The sequence below is a fragment of the Caretta caretta genome, chromosome 10 (assembly GCF_965140235.1).
Source record: "Caretta caretta isolate rCarCar2 chromosome 10, rCarCar1.hap1, whole genome shotgun sequence".
Taxonomy (NCBI): domain Eukaryota; kingdom Metazoa; phylum Chordata; order Testudines; family Cheloniidae; genus Caretta; species Caretta caretta.
The window spans coordinates 32,043,904-32,066,815 of NC_134215.1; the positions used below are offsets into that span (position 1 = coordinate 32,043,904).

At 47.6% G+C, this 22,912-nt stretch overlaps 1 protein-coding gene across 5 annotated transcripts; it reads left to right on the forward strand.

The window, feature by feature from the left end:
- Positions 1 to 2,127: 2,127 nt before the first annotated feature.
- Positions 2,128 to 15,223, forward strand: MRPL28 (mitochondrial ribosomal protein L28). Of its 5 annotated transcripts, none has more exons than XM_048865954.2 (7): positions 2,128 to 2,360; positions 3,122 to 3,422; positions 8,234 to 8,386; positions 9,013 to 9,147; positions 9,863 to 9,949; positions 14,383 to 14,467; positions 14,722 to 15,223. In XM_048865954.2, the coding sequence occupies exons 1-6, from the start codon at positions 2,233 to 2,235 to the stop codon at positions 14,446 to 14,448; spliced, it is 870 nt and encodes a 289-aa protein (XP_048721911.1). In that variant the 5' UTR covers positions 2,128 to 2,232; the 3' UTR covers positions 14,449 to 14,467; positions 14,722 to 15,223. The 5 variants fall into 5 exon arrangements, with proteins under 5 accessions (XP_048721911.1, XP_048721912.1, XP_048721910.1 ...); XM_048865955.2 differs by having other exon boundaries at positions 2,129 to 2,360; positions 14,395 to 14,467; XM_048865953.2 differs by lacking the exon at positions 14,383 to 14,467 and having other exon boundaries at positions 2,135 to 2,360.
- Positions 15,224 to 22,912: the final 7,689 nt, after the last annotated feature.

A 22,912-nucleotide genomic window follows, 5' to 3' on the forward strand; every position in this document is an offset into this window, starting at 1 on the left:
TGCTGACCTCATGCCCCCATCTTCTGTCTCTTGCTAAATGTTCTATTTATATTATTGTAGCTGGGTCCAATTTTCTGGTGTAGACTAGCCCAAAGACTCTAAACTCTTGGGACTACATCCAAAGGGCCTATGAAGTCAGAAGGCATCGGCCCAGGACAATAGCTGCAGACAATGGATTAGCCATTCCATCTCACTTTATATCTGGAACAGAAAGTGAGTAATGGCTGGTCTACACTAGTATTCTTCCATCTACCTAGTACCGCCTCTTTGGGAGGTGGATTTATTACAGAAAAGGGAAAACCCCTCTTGTCACTGTAGTAAGTGTCTACACTGAAGTGCTACAGCGGTACAGCAGTAGTGGTTAAGTGTAGACATAGCCTAGCAAATGGATAATCCACCTCAGTTTAGCAGATGCAGCCTCCCATGCACTACGTACTAGTCAAGAAGGAGGGGATCGTTCCTGAAATAGGCACTTCCTCCAGCCTCCTCCAAAGCCAAGTGCAAAGCTTTGTGTGGAAATTCCCAACTCCAGCACAGACCTCAGTGAGAATGTACTCTTCACAGCACAGTGGAGAATGGCTCTTCCTGACTGGAACAGGAGTTCTGTGTTTGCCTTGTGAGTGAGCCATAGTACTCTCCCACATTTCATAGGCCCATTTCTGCTCATGTGCACAAGGCAAGGACTCACTCCAGAGCAGAGTGAGGGCCAGCAGGGCCGTGGGAGAGCGTGGTTGAAATGTGATGTTCCCCAAAACATTTACTATTGCGTGGGACACGGCTGGCTGCTACCCACCCCATCTCACCCTGCACAGGCCACCAGCACTAGCAGCTGAATCACAAGGTCTGATGCTGCTGAAAGCCTAAAGCCACAGATGCAGAAAACTGCAGTTAGCAGACTGCACAGCTCTTGCTACTCACCCTGTACAGGCTGTCAAAGGGCATATAAATATACTGCTTTCAAAGCAACATCAACCAAGCCAGAAAAAATCACTCTTATTCCAGAGTTCACAAGGGATTTCTACCCATATAGCTATAGTGGTATAATTATACCAGTGAAGTCATGCTTGTAAATTGTCTACAATCCATAGTGTCTGATGGGGGAAAAATAGGAGCTGATGAAGATAAAGCCCTGCTTGAAAATAAAGCAAGCAGAACCTTTTGTGATGCTGGCAGACCAAGTGAGATCAGGGCCCCAGGCCAATTCATTTGTGTTAACAGAGATCAAAGTGTTTAAACACCAGTCTTGTACAAACTTTATGAAAACGAATGGGATGTAACTTGCATTATTTTCACTTGTCTGTGTCCTGCTATAATGTAATAGCAAAAGTTTAGTGTCTATACCCCTGTAACTAAATAACGCCTCAAAGAAGTTTTGTGAAATGCTAATTTCGAAGCAAGCTGCCATTGTGTATGACGGTCAGAGGTCAAAAGACTAAGTGCATTCCTCACTCCTGGGCATCAAAGGAAAACCCCATGTGGGTAAAAACAGCTTTCTTTCTGGGTGAAGAAACTATAAATATGATTCGAAGAAAGCTCCTGTATTTCTGGACTGTTCGGATTCTTACAGGGACAAGTACCAGATGGAAAGCAGAGATCCCCAGAGACAATCTGGGTACCCTGAAAAGACTTTTGAGAAACTAGCAGTTTATCACCTCACTGCCACCACTTGGAACTACAAACTGTAACTCACCTGTTAATATCTTTTATTATCCGCTTTAACCTCTCAACTCTTATTTCCTTTTCTTAGCTAATAAACCTGTAGTTACATTACTATAGAATTGGTAGCCAGTGTTGTCTTTGGTGTAAGATTTGGAGTACCAATTGATCTGGGGTAAGTGACGAGCCTGTGGCAACTAGGAGCAACCAGATACAGTGTGATATGGGGGGGAGGGGGGGTCTCAGGGGGTTGGAGTGTGGGGCTGGGGCAGGGCCTTACCTCCGGCAGCTCCCAGGCAGCAGCACAGCCGGCGTGCAGAGACAAGCTTCCTGCCTGCCCTGGCACCGCAGACCCGGGAAGCGGCCAGCAGCAGGTCCAGCCCCTAGGCTGCAGCCCTCGCCCGCAGGCACCGCCTCCCCCAGCCGGTGTTCAGGGCGGGGGCAGCGGGCGTGGAGCGCCTGCCCGCCCGCCCAGGAGCCAGGCAGGCTGCCGGCTGCGCCCAGGGTGCAGCGCAGGGTCACAACAGGGAGGGACCAGCCTGCCTTCGCCGGGCAGCCGCGCCGCCGGGATTTTTAATGGCCCGGTCCGGCGTGCAGACCGGGGCGCCGCGGTCCACTGCCCTGACCTTCCGCGACGCCGCACTGGGCCGGGACCCGCAGTCTGAGAAGCCTGCTCTGGACCACGTCCCGAACGACGAGCGCCAGTGGGCACCCGGGCCCTTGGGGGGGGGGGGGGGTCAGTGGCTGGATTTTCTGCATCTTGGAGGTGGCGCCCGAGCCTGACCCCTGGACCCCCCGACCTCAGGCCCGCACCCCTCAGCTGGAGCTGGGCTCGCCCAGGCCCCGCCCCTAGCTCCGCCAGGCGGGGGGCGGGCTGCGCCCTGGTGCAGACGCGCTTTGGTCCGCTCCTCGGCTCTTCCCCGGCCGCGCTCTTTCCACGGCCCCGAGAGGAGGGGGGCGGGGCTTGCGAACGACACCAGCGGCGGCCAATGGGCGGGGGGGGGGAGCCTCGCGGACAGGGCCGCGGGCTCGCGGGTTCTGTTTCCGGTGGCAAGAGGAGGGCGTGCGGCCTGTCTGCGCGAGCCGGGGGGTGGCTGAGGTACGTGGGCTGCAGACGGGGGTCGGGCTGCGGGGGAGCGCAGCAGCGAGGAGAGGACCCTTCCGTAGACTTTGGCGGGGGCGGGAGGGGCCGCGGTGAAGGTGGAGGGGGCAGAGCCCCGCAGGAGCTTGCGGGCACGAAGGCGGCGGCGGCGCCCCCTGCTGGGTTGGGCCCTGCTGGTCCCGGGTTGTCTTCCCCGTGGCTGGGCGTGCGGCTCGTTCTTCCGCCCAGGTGAGCCCAGCCGGGCTCTCCGGTCCTGGGCTGCCAGGCCCCCAAGGGTGCCTGCTCGCCGCAGCGGGTGGCTGGTCTCGCGGCTGCCTGCGCTCTGCGGCGGCCGAACTGATCCGCCCTGTTGTCTGTTCACAGCGACCGCTGCCTGATGCCGCTGCACAAGTACCCGCCGCGGATCTGGGACGCTCTGAAGCTGAAGCAGGGCATCTACGCCCGGCTGCCCGCCCATTATCTCAAGTCCCTGCAGGATAACACCCAGCCCACCCCCGTTCACTGGAAGCCCCTTGGGGTGAAATATAAATTAAATCCCGAAACAGGCCAACGGCAACGCGTGCAGGATGTTCCTATCCCCGTCTACTACCCCCCCGAGTCTCAGCAAGGGCTCTGGGGAGGAGAAGGCTGGATTTCCGGCTTTCGGTATGCTGGCAATGACAAAGTGAGTGAGTTTGGAGTGCGGCTGAGCCGCATCTGAAAGGGAAAACAAAATAACTACACCTCTACGCCGACGTAACGCGACCCGGCATAACTTGGGTTCGCCTACAAGGCGGGAAGCTCCAACACGCTGCTCTGAGCAGCGTGTTAAGGGTGCCGGGCCAGGGCCGAGGGGTTGGATCTCCCCCGCAGGGTCTGGGAGGCAGGAGCTGGGGGGGCACTTTTGGGGGCCCCGCAGTCCCAGAGTGGCCCGGGGGATTAGTGGGGGGCTGGGAGCAGCCTGCTCTGCTTCCCTCGTCCCGGCCCCAGCTGTGTCGCTCAGGGGAGGGGGCTTGGGGGAAGGGATTCCCCCCCGCACTCACCGGCAGCGGCGGAAGCGGAGCACCCCGGCCTCAGCCTGCTCCACTCCGCCAGCTCCCAGTCATGGCGCTCCACTTCCTGCCGCAGGTGAGTGCGGGACCTTTCCCCAACACACACACACACACACACTCTTCAGTAGCAGGGGTTTTGGGTGGCAGTTACTGTAACTCTTATTCTCTTTTCTTCACCAATAGTATCCAGGCTTCCAAGTTGGGGTTTATTGTCCCTCTTTCTTCCACCTGCTCTGATGAGAGCATCATGTGAACTGTAATCTACTATACTTTCATTTGTTAATCTTAAGAAATAATTCCTGTTTATGCAGTGTTGTAATGAGCTGTGTAACCAAGACCCAACCACATGTGCAATAGGGGTTGCTGCATCCTTAATGTTGCCAAGGCTGAAAAGCTACAAGACAGTAAGAGGAGAAGAGTGCTAGGAAGCAAAGTCATAGCTAAAGTCAGACAGTGTGAGGAGTGATAAATTTAGCCCCAAGTGGTTTAGAAAGGGGCCCATGCATCCTGAAAGTCATTGCTTTTTACCTGGTGTTCTGCAGATAATTTTATGATAGGAAGCAGAGTTTGGGAGGGGCATGCCAAGGTCAATTCTGGCCATGAAGTTTGGAGGTGTATTTCTAACTGCCTAAGTAATGACCTTGGTAACTAAAGAACTTAATGTAAGCCACTTTATTTCTCCTTTTGTAAGGCCATGGATCTTGTCTCCTGTTTACATAGAGAGTTCTTGCCTTCGACGTATTTATTCAAGATGTGCTTTATGTAAAACCGTATTTTCAAACCCATAGACTGTCCTATAACTTGCAGGCCTGTTCCTCTGGCATTTGACTGTGTTGAACATAGATAAGAGACCTTGAGCACCAGCCTCTTAACTTTAATCAGGAATAAAGTTAAACTTGTGCAGTCTAAAAATGTTATTTTCAGCTTGGCACCCTTCACTAGTTTATAATATGAGACCAGGTACTAGTCTAAGTTGTTTCATTAAGGGTGATGTTTAAAGTACTGTATGTGTTTATGGTCTGTGAAAATGATACTTTATTACTTCACAGAACCTGCTACCTGTGCATATTTAGTCTTATCTGTTGACTTCACAGACCCAAACAAGTTCCTACTCCTCTTGGTTCTGCAGTGTCAGTACAGCTCTGGAAGAGAACTGGTGCCTACTCTTGTTTAGATGTGTGGCAGTTCTCCAAAAAGGGCGCTATTTTTAAGTTTAATGTATCCACCCTCACTCTCACATTATGTATTTGAAAACTTATTTTGTGTGTGTTTAAGGTGAGGTATGATGTGGGGCTGTAAGCGTGTAGGTAAGGTGAAACAGTGGTACTCAAAATGAGTAACTTTTTTCAGAGTTCCAGAAACAGTGCAACATAACTGACCATGGTTTTTCTGTTTAAATTAATTTCAGTACCTTAATGTCATGCTTATTGGTCAAAGCTAGCAAATGACAACGTATTAAAAGATTTTTGCATGGGCAATTTTCCCCCCCAGAAATGATGCTGTTTAGCATGTGGCAAAAATGGCTAATATAAACATATACTAACATGAAATATTTTCACATCACGTTTTATTTGTCAAAGTATATCACATGATTATAATAATGTTCTATATTTTCAATTGCAATTTGCTGATCTGATCAGTCTCACACTGAAGATTGCACACCACTAGCAGTAGATTACATACCCATAGCTTGTGCTTTGTAGTGGGTAATTCCTAATATGCTTCTCCATTTGTGAGCTTTTATACATACAATGTAGCATCTAGTCTGCCTGCTAGATTTTAATTTGTACTTGCCTATGCAACTACCCACTGAAATATTCTAGAAACTATTGTTTTAATTCAGTGACACTTATTCACAGCTCAGTATTAGTGTTAGAGATGACAGCTTCATATTATGAATATCCAAAGGCCATGGGAGAAAGAAGTGGCCTAACAAGAAGTAGTGAAGACAAAGTCCACAAACAAGTCCTTGCTCCTGCACTGAAGAAGAGCATGTTACAACTCTTAACAACCATGTCAGCAACAATAAGACAAAACACATTTGATCTTCCATTGCACCCAGAAGAGCACTATCAACATATCTGCTGAACTGCATGTCACATCAGATGTACAAAAGTCTCTGCTGCAAATAGCAGATGTTGAGGAAGAACAAATGGAGAGATTTGAGAGAGATGAATGATTGCTCTGCAATTTCTTATACATACACAGTTCTGCTTATCCTGTCAAACATGAGAATAGACTCTTAAAATCCACGGCAGGCTTCTATCAGGCCTACATATGCCTTTGCTCCCAACAGTAATGATGTTGACTAGAAATGTCAGCAGTGCTATTACATTTCAATGATACCTGTACAAATCTGTTAGACTTTGTTTAACCCTTTAGATCAGTGGTTCTTAACCTTTTTTCATTTGTGGACCCCTAAAAAAATTTCAGATGGAGGTGAGGACCCCTTTGGAAGTCTTAGACATAATCTGCGGACCCCCAGGGGCGCATGCACCACAGGTTGAGAATCACTGCTCTAGGTTGTAACTTCAAAGCATTACAGCAACAACAAAAATCCAATTTTATGTCTTGAATTAATGCAACTAACAGAAACAAATGCAAATATTTCAAAGTGGTCATTTTAATGTGCTGATGGTGACATTATCACTGTTTCTATGGTAATGGCATCAATTCACAGCTTCACATCAGACCTCATCTTAAAGTAGACATAATAAGCTTTCAAATGATGTACCGGGGCATGTGTGTGTGTAGAGAAAGTATACTATGTCGACCAAATTGGTGGTGTTTGCTGCCCACCTGTTTTGCAGCATATTCAGAATTGTCGACTGAATTCCAGTGTTAGGTTTTAGTGTTGGTGATGTGCAAAGCAGAAAGAGCCCAGCTTAACTATCAGATCCCAGGGTTAGTGTGCAGGGGTGGCAGGTAGAACAAATATCATTTTACTTATCAGCTGAGCAAACTTGCTCTGGAATTACTGAGACCCAATACCCACAGACTTCTCCTGTAAACCCTTCATTCCATTTTCAGCAAATCGTACCTAGATTTAATTTCTGCACCCAGCAGGACTTTATTCTGTAGTTCCTGAAAGGCTCTGAGGGCCAGATCCTCCAGGATATCAGGTGCCCATCTCCCATTGAAATCTGGTGGTAGTTGAGTACCTAAATACCTTTTGAGAATCTAGAGCAAGTTCTTGAGACAGGAATAAATCTGTTGCACAGCAGAGCCGACAATAATTAGCACTGTTTCAGAGGAACAGCCGTGTTAGTCTGTATTCGCAAAAAGAAAAGGAGTACTTGTGGCACCTTAGAGACTAACCAATTTATTTGAGCATGAGCTTTCGTGAGCTACAGCTCACTTCATCAGATGTATACCGTGGAAACTGCAGCAGACTTTATATACACACAGAGAATATGAAACAATACCTCCTCCCACCCCACTGTCCTGCTGGTAATAGCTTATCTAAAGTGATCAACAGGTGGGCCATTTCCAGCACAAATCCAGGTTTTCTCACCCTCCACCCCTCCACAAACCTGGATTTGTGCTGGAAATGGCCCACCTGTTGATCACTTTAGATAAGCTATTACCAGCAGGACAGTGGGGTGGGAGGAGGTATTGTTTCATATTCACTGTGTGTATATAAAGTCTGCTGCAGTTTCCACGGTATACATCTGATGAAGTGAGCTGTAGCTCACGAAAGCTCATGCTCAAATAAATTGGTTAGTCTCTAAGGTGCCACAAGTACTCCTTTTCAATTAGCACTGTGTTTGTCTAACCTAGGTGTGTGAAACCAAGGCTTCCACAGACAGCAACAGTATGTCTACTTTCCTATGGTGTGATTAGGCTTCCTGGCTCAGGGCTAGTCTTTGGAGGTGTTGGGATGCCAAACAAGCCACATTTGTGCTTTTTGTAAGAGTTCGTTTCGTTCCTAGTAATCCCTTGATGTGTCCTAGGATGGTGGGTTCTTGGGTCTTGGAACGGCATTGTAATGTCTCCAGCCTTGGATCAGGGCAAACCTGAGTGCGAATGAAACCTGACAAACGCTAACTGGCAAGGAGAAGGTGATGTGGGGGAGCAGGTGGAAGTCATTGGGTAGGGGGGCACCCCAGCTTAACTCAGTTGTGGATCACGGCAGCTTGCCAGGAGCTTAGTTTGCATAAAATGGAGTAGATTGCAGTGGCTGTGAGAAGTACTTTCCAGCATGCAGTGTAGCCTGGCTGCCCAGATTGAATGCTGGGTTCTGAGGTCTCCACATGTTATATCTGTGGTTGAGCCCTGTTTGTCCATTCCTGCCTTAGGGACTCTGTGACAAAACATAGGCTCTGTACTGCCATGTCCAAACATAGCCAATGTTTGTGAGTGCCATTGTATAGTCTCTTCTGAGTAATGTGGCCATTAACAGAGGGATGATTTATTCTTTGGGAATCTTGTTTGTCCCTATTAGCTCTCAAACAGACTGAAGAAGACTTGGAAGCCGCAGCTTTTTGAGCGAGAGTTGTATAGTGAGATCCTTGACAAGAAACTGACCATTACAGTCACCATGAGAACCCTGGACCTGATCGACGCAGCCTATGGATTGGATTTCTACATCCTCAAGGCAAGGCACATGTGTTTCTGCTTCGCTGAGTTATGTGGGAGGGTAGGCCCTTGAACTTTTCCCAGTGAGATCCACATCAGCAACTTGGCAGTCACCACAGTGCTGCACCCAAATCATGTAAGTGGAGCTGGTTGCAAGCACCCTAACCTTAATATGGCAGTGCAGCCCTAAAGGTCCCAGCCTGCAATGCTTCATCTTGATTTTGGCATTAAATGTTAGGGCGACTGTGACTGTATTCTAGACTTCTCTGACTCAGGGGCCTCACTCTGACCACACTTCAGAGTGAGTTGAGTTCAGTGTAGATGCAAGAGGTTATTTCCAGCCTTAGGTGGAAACAGCTTTAGGTCTGTCCTCAAGTCTTTCTAGTGAGAGCTTCAGCAACCTCCATGGGCAGATTATTCCACAGTTGTGCAGCTGTTTGAAGCATTTTCTTAGCGCCTAGTTTAAATTTATTTTCTGGCTGTTACTACAAAGCTGCCTGTAAAATAGTGGGCAGTACTGAGGAGTAGCCACCAGTAGGTGGGGGAAGGAGGACTGACTGTTTCACTGATGTTGCAGAAAAGTAATTTACAGTCTTTTGAATCCATCCATCAACATCAATCAATCATCAAACTTTATTCCTTCAGACTCCAAAGGTTGATCTGTGTTCCAAGCTAGGGATGGATTTGAAACGAACAATGCTGCTACGGCTCGCTCGGAAGGACCCTAGCCTGCATCCAAATGATCCAGCAAAGAGAGAGGCTATCTATAACAAGTATCAGGTGGGTAATTCATCTGTTGTTTATCATCAGATCTGTACAATGAAGCTTGTGTGTCCCTCCTAACTGGTCATGTTTCCTAGGCAGTGGGGTGATGAATACTTCAAGATTCTATTCTCAGGAGGGTAGAGTCAATTTTTTTTTTCTAATTCTATTGTTTAGCCAGTTGTCATTTTACATGGGCTGTTTGCTGAGTGCACCTTTGACTGGTCAGAAGGGGAAAGGCTCACGTTTTCGGTGTTAGCCAGAAAGACCTTGAAATGATCACTGGGCATCTAACATCACCACACAGAGGGGCCATCTGAGCTGCTGCTGCAGTGAAGCCCTATATATGTGTGTGGGGGATACTGGTAACATTTAATGCAGCTCATGCATTGGAGATGCACCTGCTGAAGTAAGTCGGCACAGAGCCAGTGTTAACGTAATACCCAGTTCCCACAGCTATTCTGACGTTCACTATGCTGACCTAAGATAAAGCCTGATAGCTTGTGTCCAATAAGAAACATACCTATGTTTGCTAAATGGAAAAGCACTAAGCTTCAGGGGATAAACTTCTTTGTTGGTCACCAGAAATGCAAAATGCTCAATTCTTTTTACCATGATTCTGTTCCAATTAGCTCCTTCCAGTTGCCTGAGACAGTCCCACAGTCCTACTGGAGCTAGTCACTAGCTTCCCCAGTAAAGATTGTACCATTAACCTTTTCCTCTTGTCACACAGGAATTTGTGATCCCAGAAGAGGAGGCTGAGTGGGTTGGGCTGAGTTTGGAAGAAGCTGTGGAAAAGCAGCGACTTCTAGAGAAAAAGGTGAGTTCTGAGTTATATGGGAACACAGTGTCCTGACTCTCACTTGGGCAGCACCCACTGGCTGTGTATCCAGTTGCTTTACAAAGAGCCCATACAGTGCTCTCATTGATCCTGTGCTCTGAGTTGGGCACCTCTGAAGCGCCACGTTAATCAGCACAGCTAATGTGGACATGTTTTAAACAGGGGATGTTTAATGTTGGAATGATTTCTTTGAGGGTGTTTAAGGGTCAGTTACAACACACACACCCCATACCCTGTAATGGAAATGCTTTGGGTCTGCTGGCTTCTTTCTTTTCAGAAGGAATCATTCCTCTGTGCCCCTTCTCGGTCACATCCATGCTGCTTAGGATATGTAGATATGACTGTAGGCTCCATCTCTCCCCCTGCAGCCCTATCAACTCCTCAGTTTCACTTGCTTTTCAGAAATACTCATCTGGAGCTTCTTAGTACTATGAGGTAGGGGCTGGGGGATCCCACAGGCAGCCACAATGCATCTCAGCAGCCTGCAGAGTCTGTGCCCCACACTCATCCCCAGTACTCCCCTCCTCTCACCTGTTTGCAACCTCAGCGGTCACAGAAACCCACAACATGGTGTGGCTAGTCATTCCTGAGCTTCATGGAGGATGGGATTCCAGGCCACCAATTCCAGGAATGGGGGTATCCTGTAGTAGCAGAGAGGAAGAAGGGACAGAGCATGGAAGGGTAGACAGTGGAGGCCAAGGGCAGTTATCAAAAGGCTTATGTGATAAACTCAGGACAGATGGCTGGGAGTAGAAAACAGTCCCAGAAGGTTAAAAGGCCCTCCTCCCTATCAGCTGAGGAGGGGTAACTACTGGTCAATCAGGTTCAGCTGAGAAGGGGTTACCAGAGAATCAATTAGGATCAGCTGAGAGGGAGTTACCTGAGGTCAATTAGGATCAGCTGATTCCAACTAAGGGCTACCTGAGACCTTTTTAAACCCTTCCCTGTTGGGAGAAGAGGTGGGAAGATAGAGAGAAGGAGTCAAGCTGCCTGTAGGCTAGGAGCAGCAAGACAGCTAGCCTCACCAAGAGGGAAGGCTGCATTCCCTCCCATAAGGGAAGAAAAACAAGCCCAAAAGACTGGCTGAGAGAAGGAATGGATTGCCCCAGCATCCTGGAAGGATTGTTTTACCCAAGCTCGTCTCACCAAGTGTCAGGGTTCCTTCCCCACTCTGAACTCTGGGGTACAGATGTGGGGACCCTCATGAAAAGCCCCCTAAGCTTATTCTTACCAGCTTAGGTTAAAACGTCCCCAAGGCACAGATTTCCTTCTTGCCGTGGCATCGCTGCCACCACCAAGTGATTTAACAAACAGTCAGGGAAAGGACCACTTGGAGTCCCATTCCCCCAAAATATTCCCCCAAGCCTATACACCCCCTTTCCTGGGGAGGCTTGAGAATAATATCCTAACCAATTGGTTACAAAATGATCAAAGACCCAAACCCCTGGATCTTGGAACAATGGAAAAATCAGTCAGGTTCTTAAAAAGAAGGATTTTATTTAAAGAGAAAAAGGTAAAAGGATCACCTCTGTAAACTCAGGCTGGTAATTAACCTTACAGAGTAGCAGAAAATTCAAAGAGCACAGAGGAACCCCCTCTAGCCTTAGTTTCAAAGTTACAACAAAACAGGGATAAACCTCCCTCTAGCAAAGGGAAAATTCACAAGTTGAAAAAACAAAGGTAAACTAATACACCTTGCCTGGCTATTACTTACAAGTTTGAAATATGAGAGACTTGTTCAGGATGATTTGGAGAACATGGATTGATGTCTGGTCCCTCTTAGTCTCAAAAGCGAACAGCCACAGAAAACAAAGAACCCAAAACAAAACCTCTCCCCTGCCCCAGATTTGAAAGTCTTTTGTTCCCATTGGTTCCGTTGGTCAGGTGTCAACCAGGTTACTTGAGCTTCTTAACCTTACAGGTAAGGAGGAGTTTAGGCTACCCCTATGGTTATGACACCAAGGCTAAAAACAGCTGAGGCTGGTGAGACTGAGAAGGTACCTTGCCACGCTTAGGAAACCTCATGTGGAATCATTGGTCTCTAGCCTTACCTGCATGGGTCAGTACTTGTGCTCTTCTGTGAACATACTTTCTTTTTGAGACATCCTAAACAGATGAGACACAGCTGAGGGGGAAAGGAGGTTGCCAACATTTTGGAGGATAGAACTAAAATTCAGGGGGATCTTGATAAATTGGAGAACTGGGCTGTAGATGATGTAATGAAATTCAACAAAGACAAATGCCCCCAGCCATAGCTCTGCCCTCATTCCCTCTGCCCCCAGGCCAGCTGTGCCTGTACCCCCAGCTCCTCCCCCATCCCCAGTTCTGCCCCCAGCTCCGCCTTCAGCCCAAGCTCCTCTGCTGAGCCAACTGTGCAGTAATTCGGGGGGGGCACGGACAGATTCCATTACTGGTCGGGGGGATGGGGGAGCACAACAGGGCACCACTGCTCCAGGTCTCTGCTTTCCCTCACCACGCACCCCTACAACTCCAAAGTACCTTTTTGCTTCTTAGTCTCCTTTGCTCTTCCTCTGGCCCCCTGCTGCTATTTCTTTTCTCCTGTTTGACACTCTGAGTGCCTTATCTCCCAATCTGTTAAACTCCTTTGGGACTTTGGCAGAGGTGAGATGGTCGGAGTGTTCTGCTGGAAATTAATGGCTGCCATCAGCTGGTCTTAAAATCTCTACAATTACAGAGCTTGTTAAAGCTGCTAGGTGTGCTAAGCAGATGTGAGGGGCTCTGTGCACCCCATTTCCCCTTTCTGATTTTCCCCAAAATCAATAGGGTTCTGCCCATACATGGGTAGAACGTTCCCTGAAATTTTGGAATTGATCAGATGTGGTATTCTGACGTTACAGCTTTACTTCCAGACACAGTCACATGCCATCAAGATGAGAGCAGGGCCCTGCTTTGCTCAGCTGGTAAAATGATCCAGCCCCTCCAGTATATGACCATCTGCTGTCCTGCAGCACTGACCTGGCTGAAATTGCTTGACATGTACAGCTGAATGGACAGACTGGTCAGTTTTCACCATCCCCCCTTTGGGATTCTAAGTACCACAGCCCAGACCCCACTTGTGCAGCCTCTTCCCAGGTTGCTGTCTGGTCTCAGTCCTGCCCAGACCTCTACCTATTTTCCTTGCCCTTCTTAGGGCCATTTCACTTTCAGCGAGGTGATAGTGACCAAAGTTCTATTCAGAGGCAACAGCAAACTGCTCAGTAGAACACCATGAGATGTTGTGCATCACTTTCTACCATATGTGCTTATGGCAGAGCATTGCACAGGTTCAGAGTTGTGTGTGAGAGAGAAAAGACTGGGTGATTTTTTCCCAGGGTACATTACTTTACACTTACTTCCATTGATCACTGTGATCTGGGGGTGCCTGGGGCAGTCCTCACTGGAAATGCCAAGGGCAGGGCAGGCTGCAAAAGGGAGAGCAGATACTCCCAAAACAGGTGGTTAACATTGAAGTTAAGCTCATCAACCAGTCACAAACTGTGCTGCTGATCCCCCACGCTGGTTATCAAGAAGCAAAAAAAGAAATCACACCGCTTTATGCATGCCAGTTTTCTTGGCTCCCAATCAGCACCGAGGTCCAGTACAGTGAAAAGTTATTTTAAACTCTGCTCACAAATACAAAAATGTTCTTCTGACCCCAAACGGTCAGCCATGTCACTAGGTCAGTATAGGTTTGGATCTTACCCAAAATATCACGCTGCGAGCCAATCATTTAGTGTCTAAAACTAAAGGTTTATTATAAAGAAAAAGGAAAGAACAACAAGAGATGTTAAATGGTAAAACAGTCACACACATACAAAGACTTTAAAGTCCGTATTTCAGGTCCTTAGCAGTATTGGTGAGTTTACTGGCTTGAAAGTTCCTCTGGAACACATCCACAGCTGGGTGGGTCATTCAGTCCTTTGTTCAGAGCTTCAGTTTGTAGCGAAGTCCCTCCAGCGGTATGAAGCAGGATTGTAGACAAAAGGGAGAAGATGAAGCTTCTTTTTATAGTCTCTTCCCATGCAGTCTGTGCTTCCTTTTTTTCAAACAAAAAGCTGCCCAGCATATGGCTTGGAGGCCTCAGAGTTCTGTCCATAGGCATGCCCCTACATGCCTTGCTGAGTCATAAGGTGTATCTGCCTTCTCTCAATGGGTCAGTTGTCTAGCTGATGGTCCTTAATGGGCCATCAAGCAGGCTAGGCAGAACAGACGCCCAAACTGTCTGGGGGGGGTCACCCAGAAGCATAGCACAAGTTTTGAAATACAGACATACATATCTATAACCCATAATACAAAGGTGACACACACATATAACCAAGATTATCATATTTGGCAAAATATAACATTTTTGCAGATACCTTATATGGCATATCTGGTGCAACTCATTACAATTTTACAATATTGATATTCAGAATATCCTTAAGTGTCCCCCAGATTCAACACAGCGTTACAGTCACCATGCTGCCTTTTCCTCCTAAACCATTCAGGAATGAAGCCGTATCCTTCCATGGGAGAGAGGGGAAGGGCTTGGGAAAACATCCCAAGGGTGAGCTGCAGGTTAGTGAATGGAGATGAGTCTTGGTGCTGTAGTACAGGTAGCGAGAGGCAGTGTGTGTAAAAGGTAAGGACTAAAACACCCATTAATGATTGTTCATGGTTTAACTAGTACAATGGCTGTTGTACACTTTACCCCTTCCCTCTTCCTGTTGCTGCTCAGGTTCAATTTCTCCTTAACCCGTTTTCTCTCTCAGGACCCTACTCCTCTTTTTAAAGTATACGTGGAAGAGCTGGTCCAGCAGCTCACGGAGCAGTCGCTTTCTGAATCAGCAGAAGTGAAGAAATCCTAGCTAGGAACAGCTTCCTGTCACAGATTGTGGAGTGCGTGGCCTTCTAGGACTGTTGTTTTCAGTAGCCCCCCTTCTGCCTCCTGAGTCATTCATGCGACAGAGAAAGGTATGCTGCTGAGGAGTTTGATCCAGAGTGATCATGGCTGCTATTACTCTCTAGCAATAGTGGCACAAAGTGAAGCCCGAATTTAGAAAGAAAATGGTCCCTTTTGGTCAGTGGAAGGACTTACCCCATAGCTTCCTGTCATGTGCCTGTTATACTGACCAAAGTGACGCCATCTGCCTCTGCAAATAATTCCCTTTGGGTCTTGAACTGGGAGCTGATTCAGATGCTTTGAACTGGATTCCTGATGTACAATGAAATGTACTTATTCAGGGCATCAATAAATACCTTTGTATCTGATAACCCTAATCCTCACTGCCTTTATTTGGTCTGTGTAGCACAGAATGAAAGCTTTAGGGATGAAGCAATTTAGGAGTTCAGGTCGCTTGCCCCAGTTTATATAGAAGAGCCAACTATTTAACATCTGAGATTCTGGGCTCCAAAATAGTGACAAATGTACATATATGCCAGCAGGTGGAGCAGTGTTCTCAGCCTGGGTGGACTGTATCTGTGTGTTACTGCTACACCATAATTCCGGTTGCATTAGAGTTCAGTTTAATACGAGATTTAAATCTTTATTTTGTAAAAATCTAATTGAAATGGCTAAAACCAAACCCTAGAATAAAGTGTAAGAGCTGTTTGAAGCATTTGTGGTGGTTTGATGAAAACTCAATACAGAAAGAACAAAGTTTAAAAATCACCTGCTTTGCCATTATTTCATTGGATTCTCACTCTTCTCTACACTCCAACATAAAACCATAACAGTGACCTCAGCAGGGTTCAGGCAGAGCCTTGTCCCCAGTGCCGGAATGGGGAGGAGGGGCAATGGCCCCCCCACTTTTTACTGGCTATGAGGGCAAGCAAGGGAGGGGAGGGGGCGGAGAGGAGTGACCTGGGGGAGGCAGGGTCTTTTGCAGGGGGGAGGAAGAGACAGCGCAAGAGTGGGGCCTCAGAGAGAAGGGGCCATGTGGGGGCTCAGGGAAGGGTGGTACAAGGGCAGGGAGAAGGGGCAGGGCAGGGACTCTGGGGGAACTAATGGTTTGGGTACTTGTGGGCCACTCACTTTTAGGGTGCTTCCACTGCTCCTGTCCCCATTGCATGGAATATTGAGCAGCCAGATTTGCTGATCTGTTGATGTAATTGATCTAAAAGGATTGGGAGCACTGTTAATGTTTTACCCTAGTGGGTTTGATGAAGCTGAGGTATGTAGTGTTTTTGTTGGAGATGGAAGTGAAAGCCTTACGGAGTGCTGAAGAGTGTTCTCAACAGCATTTATAGCCCATATGAAGATAGAAAGGAATGCCCAAGTCTTTTCTCTTACTTCCATGCCTTTAAGATGACTTTTGTTCCTGCATTAACTGTTCCTAAATAGAGTTTTCTTCTTCAAATGAGGTTCCCTGTGTGTATTCCACACACTGGTGCACATGTGCTCCAGCTGCTGGAGTCTGAAATTTTTTTTTCAAGCAGTATCCATTGGTACACATGTGCCATAGCATTCTTCATGCACCGAACTGAGGGCATAAAAGCTGGTGTGGGCCAACACCTCTCCAGTTCCTTCTGAATGGTCCAAGTAGAAATCTTCGGTGTTCTCAACTCATTTCTACGGTGTTGTTTCTGTAAATATATTCTAAATAGTTTTAGTATTTTTTCTAGTAAAGTGTAGTTAGATAGTTGGTCTCCTTTTTCCACCCTACACGCACCTTGGAGAATTTATTCCCCACCAGGGAAGCCTGGGATTATGCCTAGGGTTCCGAGGTTCAAGAACTGTTTCGTGCCCTAGCTCTTTTTCTGTGAGTGACGAACATTTCAGCCAAGGGCAGCATCTGCAGCTCCTTTCTCCCAGAACTCCTGACGGTTGGGAACTTAAGAAACACCTAACAGAGAAGGAAATGAGACTCTAGTCTGATCAGGGCCAGGGACACTCCCCTCCCCATATGTCAGACTCATCAAACAGGAACTGAGGTTAAGGCCATGTCTACACTTACCAGGGATCCACCCTGCTGCGATTGATGCAGCAGAGGTTGATATAGTGCAGTGGTTCTCAAACTTCTATACTGGCAACCCCTTTCACATAGCAAGCCTCTGAGTGTGACCCCCCCCCCATCAATTAAAAACACTTTTAAATATATATAACACCATTATAAATGCTGGAGGCAAAGCAGGGTTTGGGTTGGAGGCTGAGAGCTCGTGCCCTCCCCATGTAATAACCTTGTGACCCCCTGAGGGGTCCTGACCCCCAGTTTGAGAACTACTGATTTAGTGGTTCTAGTGAAGACCCGCTAAATTGACCGCAGAGCGCTCTCTGTTTGACTCTGGTACTCCAGAACTATAAGATTAAGGTAAGTCGATGGGAGAGCATCCAACGCAGCGTGGTGTAGACACTGCAATAAATCGACCTAAGCTACCTCAACTCCAGCTACATTAGTCACATAGCTGGAGTAGCATAACTTAGGTCGACTTACTGTAGTTGTGTAGGCAAGGCCTAAGACTTCTAAGCCTGAAGAGAAGCCTTCCCATGAGAGTAAGAGGCACTCATAGGCAAAAGGACAAACAATCTTTGTCGAAAACTGCTCCAAAGAGGAAGGATCCCTCCCCACCCTGTCAAAGTTGGGAGAGCCTAGCATATGGGTGCTAAGGACTTGAGTAACTCTTCCTAGCAAGTGAACGTGGTGCTTAAGGGTACAGATCCACCAGTTGCAGCACCAGTTCCTATGGCTAAGGACAAAAAGTGAGTGGTGCTCTCTGCAACATCCAGGGCCAATGTGGTGACTAAAACAACATGGCTCCAGATGGATCTGACTTCCACTGTGACCAGGGAAGCTTTGGGTCTGACAGCTCCACCAGTAGACTGTCCCTGCTCCCCAGTGTGGTCTGAGATCTAAGTCTTCCTGGAGGACATTTTTGCTCTCCCCTGATCTCATTCACCCCTCCTCTCGGGACCGTCCCTATTCCAGGACATTGTTACTCCTGGGGATGCAAAGTCGTTCTTCCATCTTGCCTGCCAGCCTCAGTGCCATTGGTTTCTACAGGTATGTTAGCAACAAGAAAAAGGTCAGGGAAAGTGTGGGACCCTTAACGAATGGGGGAGGCAACCTAGTGAGAAGATGATGTGGAAAAGGCTGAAGTACTCAATGCTTTTTTTTTGCCTCTGTCTTCACAGACAGGGTCAGCCCCCACACTGCTGTCCTGGGCAACACAGTATGGGGAGGAGGTGAGCAGCCCTCCATAGTGAAATAACAGGTTAAGAAAATTTAGAAAAGCTGGACATGCAAAAGTCCATGGGTCCAGATCTAATGCAGCCAAGAGTGCTGAGGGAATTGGCTGATGTGATTGCAGAGCCATTGGTCATTTTCTTTGAAAACTCGTGGCAATCAGGGGAGGTCCCAGATGATTGGAAAAAGGGCACTATATTTGCCATCTTTAAAAAAGGGAAGGAGGAGAACCCGGGGAACTACAGACCAGTCAGCCTCACTTCAGTCCCTGGAAAAATCATGGAGCTGGTCCTCAAGGAAACCATTTTGAAGCACTTGGAGGAGAGGAAGGTGATCAGGAACAGTCAACATGGATTCACCAAGGGCAAGTCATGCCTGATCAACCTGATTGCCTTCTATGATGAGATAACTTCTGTGGATATGGGAAAAGCAGTGGACGTGATACATCTTGACTTTAGCAACGCTTTTGATATGGTCTCCCACAGTATTCTTGCCAGCAAGTTAAAAAAGTATGGATTGGATGAATGGACTATAAGGTGAATAGAAAGCTGGCTAGATTGTCGGGCTCAACGGGTAGTGAACAGCCGCTCAATATCTAGTTGGCAGCCAGTATCAAGCGGAGTGCCCCAGGGGTCGGTCTTGGGGCTGGTTTTGTTCAACTTCTTTATTAATGATCTAGACGATGGGATAGGTTGCACCCTCAGCAAGTTCGCAGATGACACTAAGCTGGAGGGAGAGGTAGATATGCTGGAGGGTAGGGATAGGGTCCAGAGTAATCTAGACAAAATGGAAGTTTGGGCCGAAAGAAATCTGATGAGGTTCAACAAGGACAAGTGCAGTGTCCCGTACTTAGGACGGAAGAATCCCATGAATTGCTACAGGCTGGGGACTGACTGGCTAAGCAGCAGTTCTGCAGAAAAGGACCTGGGGATTATAGTGGATGAGAAGCTGGATATGAGTCAGCAGTGTGCCCTTGATGCCAAGAAGGCTAACTGCATGTTGGACTGCATTAGTAGGAGCATTGCCAGCAAATCGAGGGAAGTGATTATTCCCCTCTATTCGGCAGTGGTGAGATCACATCTGGAGTATTGCATCCAGTTTTGGTCCCCCCACTACAGAAAGGATGTGGACAAATTGGAGAGTCAAGCGGAGGGCAACGAAAATTATAAGGAGGCTAGGGCACATGACTTACAAGGAGAGGCTGAGGGAACTGGGCTTGTTTAGTCTGAAGAAGAGAAGAGTGAGGGGGGATTTGATAGCAGCCTTCAACTACCTGAAGCGGGGTTCCAAAGAGGATGGAGCTTGGCTCTTCTCAGTGGTGGCAGATGACAGACCAAGGAGCAATGGTCTCAAATTTCAGTGGGGGAGGTCTAGGTTGGATATTAAGAAACATTTTTTCACTAGGAAGGTGGTGAAGCACTGGAATGGGAGCTGGTGGAATCTCCATCCTTAGAGGTTTTTAAGGCCTGCTGGACAAAGCCCTGGCTGGGATGATTTAGTTGGGGTTGGTCCTGCTTTGAGCAGGGGGTTGGACTAGATGACCTCCTGAGGTCTCTTTCAACCCTAATCTTCTATGATTCTAATCTGGGATCTGTCCTTTTCTTCCAGTGAATTGGAAACTCCTTTGGAGTCTCTGCAATACCAAGTAGAGGTGACTCCAGAGAGAAGCCCTATAAGATCAAGGTCCCGACCTATGGCCAAACATGATTGGCCAAAAGACAGATGGTACCCTGTGCCATGAGGTTCTCCCCTGCCAGTTGCTTCCACGTACTGGCATTGTTGGGAGCCCTACTGTAGACACCCATGGTTGGTACGTGATCCCTGTTTCCGATCGCCTGGCCAACACCAAACAGCTCCACCAGAGTATTCTGGATCTGACTGTTCTGGAGTCTAATTTCATCGACTTCACTGGATGAGGTGGTTATTCCATCTTCTGTGTCTCTGCCTGATGACTTCAGGCAATATTAGGAGCTTTTGCTCAGTTGGGCTTCCAAGGTGCAGATTCAGCTTGAGGAAATTCAGGAGCCTCAACAAGAGTGCTGGATATTTTGCAGCCTTCTGGTCCCAGTCAGACAGCCCTCCTAATCAACAAGGCCAGCATGGACCCAGCAAAGACTTTGTAGCACACTCCTGGTTCTTGTGCTTCCACCCCAAAGAGAGTCAAGAAGTGTTACTTTGTTCCATCCAAAGGGGGAGAGTTTTTATTCTTGCATCTGCTGCCTAACTCATTGGTTGTACAAGTCGCTACCAAGAGATCCAGGCAGCAATATCCAAAGGCTGTTCCCTGTGATAAGGGGCACAAACAGCTCAACCTCCTGGGAAGAAAAGTCTTCTCTTCCACCTCTCCTCCAGTTCAGGGTCTTGAACTATCAGGCCCTTCTTGTCATATGTGACTTTACCAGTTATGCTAAGTGTCTAGATATTAAGGACATGCTCCAGGAAGAGGATAGAGCTGAATTCCGGGCCTTAATTGATGTGGGCAAATTGGTGGCCAGAAATTCCCTGCAGGCTGCAGTGGATGCTGCGTCCAGGGGAATAGCTACGGTAATTGCCCCGCCACCAAGACAAAACATCGGAGACGGGGATATCACAGCCGGGGAGGCGGCTGTGATTGCAGAGCCATTGGCCATTATCTTTGAAAACTTGAGGCGAACGGGGGAAGTCCCGGATGACTGGAAAAAGGCTAATGTAGTGCCAATCTTTAAAAAAGGGAAGAAGGAGGATCCTGGAAACTACAGGCCAGTCAGCCTCACCTCAGTCCCTGGAAAAATCATGGAGCAGGTCCTCAAAGAATCAATCCTGAAGCACTTGCATGAGAGGAAAGTGATCAGGAACAGCCAGCATGGATTCATCAAGGGAAGGTCATGCCTGACTAATCTAATCGCCTTTTATGATGAGATTACTGGTTCTGTGGATGAAGGGAAAGCAGTGGATGTATTGTTTCTTGACTTTAGCAAAGCTTTTGACACGGTCTCCCACAGTATTCTTGTCAGCAAGTTAAGGAAGTATGGGCTGGAAGAATGCACTATAAGGTGGGTAGAAAGCTGGCTAGATTGTCGGGCTCAACGGGTAGTTATCAATGGCTCCATGTCTAGTTGGCAGCCGGTATCAAGTGGAGTGCCCCAAGGGTCGGTCCTGGGGCCGGTTTTGTTCAATATCTTCATAAATGATCTGGAGGATGGTGTGGATTGCACTCTCAGCAAATTTGCGGATGATACTAAACTGGGAGGAGTGGTAGATAAGCTGGAGGGGAGGGATAGGATACAGAAGGACCTAGACAAATTGGAGGATTGGGCCAAAAGAAATCTGATGAGGTTCAATAAGGATAAGTGCAGGGTCCTGCACTTAGGACGGAAGAACCCAATGCACAGCTACAGACTAGGGCCCGAATGGCTAGGCAGCAGTTCTGCGGAAAAGGACCTAGGGGTGACAGTGGACGAGAAGTGGACGAGAAACTGGATATGAGTCAGCAGTGTGCCCTTGTTGCCAAGAAGGCCAATGGCATTTTGGGATGTATAAGTAGGGGCATAGCGAGCAGATCGAGGGACGTGATCGTCCCCCTCTATTCGACATTGGTGAGGCCTCATCTGGAGTACTGTGTCCAGTTTTGGGCCCCACACTTCAAGAAGGATGTGGATAAATTGGAGAGAGTCCAGCGAAGGGCAACAAAAATGATTAGGGGTCTGGAACACATGAGTTATGAGGAGATGCTGAGGGAGCTGGGATTGTTTAGCCTGCAGAAGAGAAGAATGAGGGGGGATTTGATAGCTGCTTTCAACTACCTGAAAGGGGGTTCCAAAGAGGATGGCTCTAGACTGTTCTCAATGGTAGCAGATGACAGAATGAGGAGTAATGGTCTCAAGTTGCAGTGGGGGAGGTTTAGATTGGATATTAGGAAAAACTTTTTCACTAAGAGGGTGGTGAAACACTGGAATGCGTTACCTAGGGAGGTGGTGGAATCTCCTTCCTTAGAGGTTTTTAAGGTCAGGCTTGACAAAGCCCTGGCTGGGATGATTTAACTGGGATTTGGTCCTGCTTCGAGCAGGGGGTTGGACTAGATGACCTTCTGGGGTCCCTTCCAACCCTTATATTCTATGATTCTATGATGATTCTATGATATACGGTGAGACCACCACCGTGGCCCTTTTATCATAAATGTTCTAGGAACCACCATAAAAGACAGAAGGTTTATAGGCCCAGGAATGCAGTCCTTTCAACATCCACCACCACATCTTACTCTGACCTTCAGCCAGTTTCTTTGAATGGGACTGTTGAGACCTGCCCCCCTTTATTGATGCCACATCATTTCCGTCCTCAGATTTTTGGAGGCCAGCTTACCCAAGTTTCCTGCAACTACTGGCACATGTGTTCAGGAAATTATTCATGGTGACTATCTGATTGAGTTTCTGGCAACTTCTACCTACTTAACCCCCTTCCCGATTCCCTTTCATGGACCACTCTCACAAGGAGATGTTTTTGCCATGAAGTGTATTAACTTTTCTGGGGAGCCTTAGAAAGAGTTCCACCTCAACATCAAGGGAAAGGGTTCTAACTCTTTAATCCCCCAAAAGAATGGGAGATGGAGGCCGATTCTCGACCTATGACAATTGAACATATTCATCTGACAACTAAAATTCCACATGATTTCTTTGGCATCAGTAATTCCTTCCCTGGAGACGGCACATGGTCGTGGCTCTTGACATGTAAGATGTTATATTTTCACATAAACATTCACCCATCTCGCAAGACGTTCCTCAGGGGCCTCTTTAGTTAAGACCAT